The following is a 9,778-nucleotide window of genomic DNA, read 5'->3' on the forward strand; positions in this document are numbered from 1 at the left end:
TGGTTAGGGAAGAGCCGACGGTGGGGGTTTTGGGTTGGTTAGGATTTTGAATGGGAGAGGGGAGAAGAGGGTTTGGGATAGCGAGACGAAAGCAGAAGAGAAAAAGAGGGTTTGGGGGAGAGATGGGAGCATAGGAGAGAGATTCGAAGAGACGGTAGGGGGTGCATGTGGGGTGACGTCGCATCCTAGTCAATGCGTGCTTTCGCCCCACCGCATCTCTCTTTTTTTTTTTAAGCAATGCCAGGTCAGCTAACGGGATGAGAGAAGTCCTCCGTTTGTCCAAACATCCATCTTGGAGATGTGCGCAGATCTTATAGAGGGGATCCGATCGGATGGGAGTTGGGATCTGATCAACTGGATCCTATTACACACACACACACATATATATATATATATATATCAAGCTTCTCAAATAAATTTTGTTGTCCCACTTGAAAATAGTATTTTTTTCATATTAAATTATATTATTAATATATAATATTTTTATATTTTTATAATTAAAATTTATTTATTAGATAATTGAAGATATAAAATAAATTTAAAATTTTAAATAGATATTATTTTATTATTTAGATATATATTTTTTTTCAATACAACCAAATCTAAAAAAAAAAGTTTATTTTCCGATTAGGTGCGGATCTCCGACTAATTGTGTTACAAAATGAATAAATATCGATATTTAAGTTGATTTCTAGGCGGCTTCCCCTCCTCCTAATTCTTAAAAGGAACTCTAAAAAATAATCCAAATCGAGCATGCCCGCGTGCTGCCGCCTTCGTCCCTTCGGCTCCCTGGCGGCAGTGGCATCCCGAGCCCCCACACCGTCCTCAAACAAGGCCACTCATTACTTGGACTATCGTCACCTCCTCCGTTCGTGCAAAGATATCCACTCCCTCCTCCAAATCCACGCACGCCTCGTGGTCCTCGGAGCCGCATCCGACGATTCCATCGGTGCCCTGCTTCTCAATTCCTACTCAACCTTCCACCAATCCGACCCCGCTTTCTCCGTCTTCAAATCCTCTCCCAACTCCACCGTCATCCTGTGGAACTCCATGATCAGATGCTACACCAGAACGGGGGAGCATAACAAGGCAATTCAGTTCTATAATGACATGGTGGGACGAGGTATCGAGCCCGACAAGTACACCTTCACCTTTCTTTTGAAGGCCTGCACTGGGGCCCTCGACTCGGATACTGGCATCTTGGTTCACCGCGAGATAGTTGGCAGAGGATTACAAAAGGATGTCTTTATTGGGACTGGCCTTGTTGACATGTACTCTAAACTGGGCATGATCGATACTGCACGCGAGGTGTTTGAATCAATGCAGGTATTGGATGTTGTCTCGTGGAATGCCATGATTGCTGGGTTGTCCCAGACCGGTGATCCTCATGAAGCACTAGCATATTTCCGGAAGATGCAGTTGGTCGGTGAAGTCCCCAATTCAGTTACTGTTCTTAACTTGTTTCCGGCTGTTTGTGAACTGTCTGCTCTTTTGCTTTGCAGGGCTGTTCACGGTTTTGTCATTAGGAAGCATCTTTTGCCTTCTGTTTTTAATGGGTTGATTGATACGTACTGCAAATGTGGGAGAACTGACATTGCACGCAAGGTTTTTGATGGGATGTCGAGTTTTAAAGATGATGTTTCATGGGGGACTATAATCTCTGGTTATGTCCACAATGGGTGTTTTCTGGAGGCTTTGGAGCTTTTTGATGAGCTGACAAGAGAAAACCTGAAGTTGAACCAGGTGTCCGTGGTGAGTGCTCTTTCAGCTGCAGCTGAGATAGGTGACCTTGGGAGGGGGATTGAAATTCACAACTATGCAATAAAGAAAGAATCACATTTGGATATTGCAGTCAACACAATGCTTATGACGACGTATGCTAGGTGTGGGGAGCTAGAGATGGCAAAATCGTTGTTTGATGGTATTCAAGGAAAAGATATTGTTGCTTGGTCTGCAATGATCGCAGCATTTGTTCAAACAGGTCACCCCAATGAAGCAGTGAACCTTTTTCGAGAGATGCTATTGGCAGGCATCATACCCAATTCTGTGACTCTTGTTAGTCTACTTCCAGCTTGTGCAGATTTGTTAAATCTGAAGTTGGGAAGAAGCATACATTGCTATGCCTTAAAATCAAAGATTAATGTAAGTGTTACAGTGGCAACTGCCCTGGTAGCAGTGTATGCTCAATGTGGATCTTTTAGCTCAGCACATATTCTGTTTGATGCCCTAGATCCCAAAGATGTTGTCACTTGGAATGCGTTGATCAATGGATATGCACAGATGGGGGAAGCAGGTAAGGCTTTGCAGATGTTTTATCAATTACGATCACTCGGACAACAACCAGACCCTGGAACCATAGTAGGTGTGCTTCCAGCTTGTGCTCTCTTAAGCTGCCTAGATGAAGGTGCTTGCATCCATGGGCTGGTTATCAGGAATGGGTTTGATTCAGATCTTCATGTGAAAAATGCAATCATTGATATGTATGCCAAGTTTGGGGATATTTATTCTGCCAAGATCTTATTCTCTGAAACAAAACTATATAATGATGTGATAACATGGAATACCGTGATAACGGGATACATGCACAATGGACTTGCTAGTGAAGCAATATCTACTTTCCACCTAATGAGAGCTGAGAATCTTAAGCCCAATTTTGTTACTCTCGTGAGCGTAATTCCAGCAGCTTCATACCTGGCTTCTTTAAGAGAAGGCATGGCTCTCCATTCATATGTGATCAGGATAGGGTTTGAATCTCATTTGCTTGTGGCAAACAGTCTAATTGACATGTACTCGAAATGTGGAAGGCTTGATTATGCACGTGACTTCTTCAATCAAATGGACAATAGAGATACAGTAACATGGAATGTGATGCTTGCTGGATATGCCATACATGGGCTTGGTGAAAATGCCATCTCGCTGTTTTCACTGATGAAAGACAATTGCATCAAAGCTGATTCAGTATCCTTTATTAGCATTTTGTCTGCTTGCAGGCATGGGGGTTTAATTGCAGAAGGTAGAAAGATTTTTGAATCCATGAAATCTGAAAACCAGGTGGAGCCTAATCTGGAACACTATGCTTGCATGGTCGATTTGCTAGGTCGTGCTGGTGAATTGGATGAAGCTTGGGGTTTGATTCAACGTATGCCAATGACTCCTGATGCTGGTATTTGGGGAGCTCTGTTGGGTGCTTGCAGAATGCATTCTAATGTATGGATGGGAGAAATAGCAGTAGACCACTTAGTTAGACTAGAACCCGAGAATGCTGCACATTATGTGGTTCTCGCTAATATATATTCTCAGGCAGGAAGATGGGCTGATGCTAGGAAGGTGAGAGTAGCAATGAATCACACAGGTCTGAACAAGACACCTGGTTGTAGTTGGGTTGAGATAAATAATGCCATTCATGCATTTAGAGCCGGTGACCAATCCCATCCTCAGTACAAAAGCATGTGTGATGTGTGGAATGGCTTGTTTGAAAAGATGGAGAAGATGGGTTATGTCCCAGACACAAGTTCAGTGCTTCATAATGTGGAGGAAGAAGAGAAATTATCCTTCCTACATGGTCATAGTGAGAGACTAGCCATATCCTTTGCTCTTTTGAACACAGAACCAGGGATGACAATCCAAATAATAAAAAACCTCCGTGTCTGTGGAGATTGCCACACGGTCACAAAACTGGTCTCAAAGATCACTAACCATAAGATAATTGTCAGAGATTCTAGTCGTTTTCATCATTTTGAGGATGGTATATGCTCCTGTAAGGACTACTGGTGACTTTTGTTTGAATAGAACAAGTTATTTATGACAACTAACCATTCCAGTACATTGAAGTGCAAATATGGAGAAACAAATTACAGACTGGAATTAAGTCAATCTAAGGTATAGATAATAGCTGACCTGTTAATTTTCTGATTATATAATTAAGCAGATAGAAGATTTCAAATTATTTTCCTTTTCCCCCTGGGTGAAAGCTAAGAATCATCTTCCAGTACTGCAAAAAATAATCATTTAATGTAGTAGTTGAATGTCTGACTATTGTGTGAGGATCTTCTCAAATTTTGCAACCCACTGAAATTTGAGAATTTTCAGATTTACAATGGATGTGTTACACAATCAACTTGAGGAAGTTCCATGGTTTAGAGGACAATTTTCATGCAACTTAAATCAGTAGGAGAACTTATTACCAACTATTATTATATTGGAATAGTGAAAAAAAATAAATTATGTATGTTTTGATTACATATTTTAAGAATCAAGAGATGTTTTGCTCTATAGATTCGTTTATAATAAGCTTGGAACTAGAACATGATACCTTTCTGGTGGGAGTGAACATGCCATTTCTGCTTACCTATTTTTCTCCTGCAGCTGCTTGCTTATTCTTTGATGTTGGAATATCTCTATTTGCAGTAGAACAAACTGTGGCATTTACTTCCAGCAACTCAAGGTAAGCTTGCTGTATCAGCCTGTCAACCAGACCCTCTATATTCTTTCAAGCACTTTTCTGGTAATTCCTTTTCAAATAATATTCTTCTTGATACTAGTGATAGTGACAGCAGAGAGAAATAACTGTTAGTGAATTAAGGCTCTTTGATTGCATGATTGGTTTATTATTATGGGAACCACCATATATTCTTTTTCAGCATTCCTTTGGCTACTTTAATCCTGTTTTCTTCCTTGTTTGCCACTAATTTCTTTCATATAATTACCGCAAGCCACAGAAATGACTATAGGAAAAAATAATTCTCTGTAACTTACATGATCTATGTTTGAGTACAGGAACGGGTACTCCTGAGGTCCACAACATGTGAGCTAGAATTCAGTAACATTAATGCTATTACAGGTCTTGTTTTTGCCTATATTGGAGGAATGCTGCCACAGTTTTAGATAGGCATAGAAAACCTTATCTTAACCCCATAAAAGAAGTATCACTGATTGAAATTTAATAAGCTATATAACCTCTGGCCTTTTCTAAGCTTGTTCTTACAACTTTAAAATTGCAAAATTTCTGGTACCCTTATGTATGGTGATCTCCATTTGAAGTGGATCAATGAGTAGGTGGATCCTGTAACCTACAGGAACTTAATTTGATGAAAGTGGACTCTACAGTAAGTTAATGAGGCAAGGGAGGGGATACAGTGAAAATAAACATCAATGATGTAGAGAATGAAAGATGTAGGAGGCTAGGAAGATTTTGATTGGCCTTCTTTTATAACATCCACCACAACAACAAGAAGACTGTGTGGAGGTCCTTGGCGCATCGTAAGGTCCAATGTCAAGAAAAGTTGTTGCAACATGGAAGAACAAACTTAGTTTGTACAAACGCAAAGACGAGCTGTCCATCATTTGCTTGGTGGATGACTTTTGGCGATGAAAATTTGTTTGGTTGAAATCATTAGTATCTGACTCCAGATTTCATATATCAAAGGTTTTATGTGCAACTAAATAGCAGGATTTTGAAGGCTCTAGGCCTGATGATGGAATAGTTTGATGTGTTATTGCTTTTGATGCACCTATTATGCTGGTATACAATGACAGTTGATTCAGGTTGTGTTCAGGCTATGTTCTTTGTTGATGGCATAATGTGGGTCCTTCCATCTTGCACATACCAGTTGCTTGGTCCTTGTCTTTTAACCCGATTAGTTCTTATACTATGTTATGATATCTACCTGTCTTTCACATCATGCAATTGGATCCACATCATCTCCAGAAGGAAACATAAGCCACTTACTGCTGGTTGTGAACTGCATTAACAGTCACCGCTCACAAAGAAAAAGCCGAAAGAATGGTGCTTTTGTTTGGATGAACCAAATAACTTTGTAACTTGGTTTCTGAAGGCATATGCTTTGTCTTTTCCTAATTCATGTGAGCAGTCGTAATAAGGTGAGAAATACCACAAGATTTTGGATGTCCAGGATTCTTTGCATGTCTATCAAAGTATTAGTATATGAAGCCATTACATTTTGTTGATTTTGTTACGTAGTACTCATGTTTAAAATATAGTTGGACAGCCAGGAACTGAGGCAAAATATCTGATGAAATTTTTGCCTTCTAACTTTTACATTGAATACTAGATAATAATTCTAATTCATTGTTTAAAATTTTCAATGAATGGATTGAATCTCTTGATGGTAAATATGCTTATGTTTGTTTTTCTTGAGAAAGAAATGAATGAAAGTCTTTTTGAGTATCTATTTTTTTGTCTATAACAAAATTAAGACTCCAGATATCAAACATTTCCTCTTTTCGTGCCAATTGTGACATTATTTATTTTTATTGTAGGCACCATCAAAACCCCTTGTAAGCAAGGACATAGAAAAGGCACTTTGGTTTCAGTTGTTGCCACCATAGTTACTTTTAGGGTAATGGCAGATCTGCCATTTTGTTTAGTGGGCTCATGGCTCTTCCATGGCCATATATTCGTTGGTGTTGAAGGCTCAAGTTGGTACTTAGGAATAGGAAACTTCCAGGTTCATAATGACTTAAAGGAATAGCAGAAGAGTTGCCTATGTGTTTATGGTAAGGTACTTCTCAGACAAGGACTCGTAATAGATGTTGTGGAAGGAACAAGAACATTCCCTTCTTCTGCATCTGATATTTCGGAACAGGACTCTGGAAAACTGCTCGACCCAGTCATATTCATAATATCACCAGGGGATGGTAGCAGATCTGCCATTATGTTTAGTGGGCTCATGGCTCTTCCATGGCCATATATTCGTTAGTGTTGAAGGCTCAAGTTGGTACTTAGGAGTAGGAAACTTCTATCTAGGGTAACATACCTGCTTCAAAAACTCCATGTAAGTGCCAACAGTGCGGCCTTTTCTCATATGGTCATTGCTTTGCATGTGCCTTAGACTCAACCTTACTACCTGTTATCCTCTTTTATTTTCCTCAAATATGAGGAAACTTAATGAGCAGAGATCCACCAGACAATTCAACAAGATCAAAGATCGCTTTGAGACTGTTAGCTGCAGTTAATTGGTTTATAGGTTAACAAGGTATTGCTCTCTATTAATTGAAAGAGGTTGATCTTGTCTGCCAACTATCCGGGCTTCCGTGTTGAGTATTTTCATCATTGTGTCCCTGAATCCTTAAAGAAGAGCAATTTCTCTTTTTGCTGGTATAATTACAGGACGCTAATTAGATTCTACTCAACTATAACTATGTGGCATTGCTTACTTGTTAAAAGCAGTTCACATTCTTGTTTGCCAGTTGGCAGGCCTTTTTGGATAACTGTTCTGATTGTCATATTTCCTTGAACCCTGGTAGCAGAAAGACTAATTGTGTATCCTGTGTTGCTAAGTAGATGATTTTTGATATAGATATTGAATAGAACATGTTTTCGCTTAGTTTCATTTTTTCTATTTGTGCAAGTTGACTCTGGGATAGCTATTGCCTCATCTGTCAGATATTTGCGAGTTGAATAAATGAATACTTGGGTGCAATTTATGGGAGAGGAAAAGCAAATGCTTTGTGCTGAGAGTGCCTACTGAAACATAAACAAAATGGCAGATCTGCTGCCATCCCCTGGGGATATTATGAATATGACTGAGGTCGAGCAGTTTTTCAGAGTCCTGTTCTGAAAAATCAGATGCAGAAGGAGGGAATGTTCTTGTTCCTTTCACAACATCCATTACAAGACCTTGTGTGAGAAGTACCTTACCATAAACACATAGGCAACTCTTCTGCTATTCCTTTAAGTCATTATGAACCTGGCAGGGGGGCTTATATACTTTTCCTGGATGTCTTATTTAGAAAAATCACATGTACTTGAAAGTGAAGAATTAACCGTCAGCATTCCATAAGTCTTGGCAATTGCTGAATATTGTCTGGTTTAGCTTCTTAGATGTCACTTTTGCAGTTGCAGCTCCAAGGCTTGACTTTGGAATTAATCATCTCCTTGTTTGCCGCATAAGGTTGTGATTTGCTGTTATTGAGTTCATATTTCAAGCTTGACTATGGAGTGATGTAGATTTTGCTTGTTTCTTAAGTTACAGCTATAACTAGTTCCTAAATCAGCTATAAGGTCTCCGCCTCCACACTTATCTGCTAAGAATTTGAAACCGATCTACCCTCTCTCCCTCCCCCCACTCCAAAGGTGGATGCCGCGGTGGAGAAGAGAGTACTTTGTAAGAGGGATTTATCAATAAAAATACACATTCTTCTCTAGGGGTTATATGCAACTATGGATCCACTGAACTTGATATAGTCCTCACAGTTGAAGTGCCTGGAATAGTTCGTTTAACAGTACTATATATGTATGGTATAATTTTTACATACTCTAGAGGCCTTCATCTATGCTGTTATTAGTTTAAGTAAGCCACTCCGGGCAATCTAAATGCCGGGATGAGTTCAAATTTAACACAAGCATTAGCATTACTAGTAAATACAGTTTTTAAACTAACATGAATAAATACATATTTATAAATAATAATTCTTCTACTAGATTTGAATTAGTCCCGGTACATGGACCGTGGGGACTACTAGTTCAAATTTATGATTAGTATTTTGACGTAGAAACCCTTTAAAACATCAGTACACGGTACCCGTGATTTCAAGGTGAGTGTGAAATGACACCTGAGCTGGGATCCTCTCCTGTTGAGTCCGACATTGGTGTCACAATGGTTCGCGGTTGGTGTCCTGAGGTATCGGGCCAACCTCTGAAACAGATTTCTCCACACACATTTTCCACTTCCGATCCAATTCCGTCCAGAGTGATTGAACTTGAAACCCATCCATGCTTCTCTAAGATTGGTTTGGATGGCGTGAACCCTCATTACCAAAGGGTGGGGGCTGGGTACCCTCGTTTCAGCCCCGCTACCCGGTAGGTGGTTCCGTAAGCACCACACTTGATTTGCTTGGGCTTTAGACTTTCGACCCTCAGTCCCTCGAAGAGCGGGTATACCTCAAAAGGGAAATTTTTTTATGCCACCTGTGATGCAGAAAATGTGATGTAAAAAATTTGACGTAAAATGTATTATTTTATTTTATTAAACCTTCATTTTATTAGACCTCATAACCATCACTTTTTAACTTGTAATCGTTATTTTTTTAACGTGCACGTAACTTTAATTTTTTTATTTAAAATTTTGAATAATAAAAATATATATTTTTTTAAATTATGATATTTTATATAAATATTATAACATCTTACGTTGAAAATATAAATTTTTTCATAAAATATCATAATTTTTTTACAGAATATCATAATTTTTTAATATTTTTTATAATTTTTTAATAATAAAAATATCTTTCTTTATGATATTCTGTGAAAAAATCACGATATTTTATACAAAAAATCATAATTTCAACATAAAATATCATAATATCTACATAGAATGTTATAATTTTTTTTTTTAAAAAAAAATATTTTCATCATTCAAAATTTTAAATAAAAAAATAAAACTGTAAATATTAAAAAATATATTAAAATTCAATACAAATTCAATAGAACGAAATAATGTACTCTATTTTTTACATGACAGGTGGTGTACAAAGAATTTACTACCTTGTCCCTCCCAGCCTCGGAGGGGAAAAAGTAATGAATTTTTCCTTTTAAAGTGAGTGGGCCTGCAGTCGCTAAGCGACAATGGCAGCCTCGCAGGAATGCAGGCGGGCTGGCCTGCGATTTTCTGGTTGGCGTGAGCAAAAGGTAGACGGGAACCCACCGGACACCACATGGGCCAGACCTACTCTTGAAAGCTTCATTTGCGACAAAAAGAGGATATTCCAACACAGATCACCATGATTTATTTTTTCAAAAAAAAAAAAAAAAAAGGCG

General features: G+C 38.6%; 1 protein-coding gene across 1 annotated transcript; it reads left to right on the top strand.

Moving 5' to 3' along the window:
* Positions 1-701: 701 nt before the first annotated feature.
* On the top strand, positions 702-3,808 carry LOC105046298 (pentatricopeptide repeat-containing protein At2g39620). The gene has a single exon (XM_010924855.4). It carries the CDS (start codon positions 754-756, stop codon positions 3,772-3,774), a length of 3,021 nt encoding a protein of 1,006 aa, XP_010923157.1. The 5' UTR covers positions 702-753; the 3' UTR covers positions 3,775-3,808.
* The last annotated feature ends 5,970 nt before the right edge of the window (positions 3,809-9,778 follow it).

The sequence above is a fragment of the Elaeis guineensis genome, chromosome 5 (assembly GCF_000442705.2).
Source record: "Elaeis guineensis isolate ETL-2024a chromosome 5, EG11, whole genome shotgun sequence".
In the NCBI taxonomy this organism is placed as follows: Eukaryota; Viridiplantae; Streptophyta; class Magnoliopsida; order Arecales; family Arecaceae; genus Elaeis; species Elaeis guineensis.

Excerpts from the sequence above, each read along its gene's own strand:
- LOC105046298 (XM_010924855.4), top strand. The coding sequence starts at position 754 with ATGCCCGCGTGCTGCCGCCTTCGTCCCTTCGGCTCCCTGGCGGCAGTG.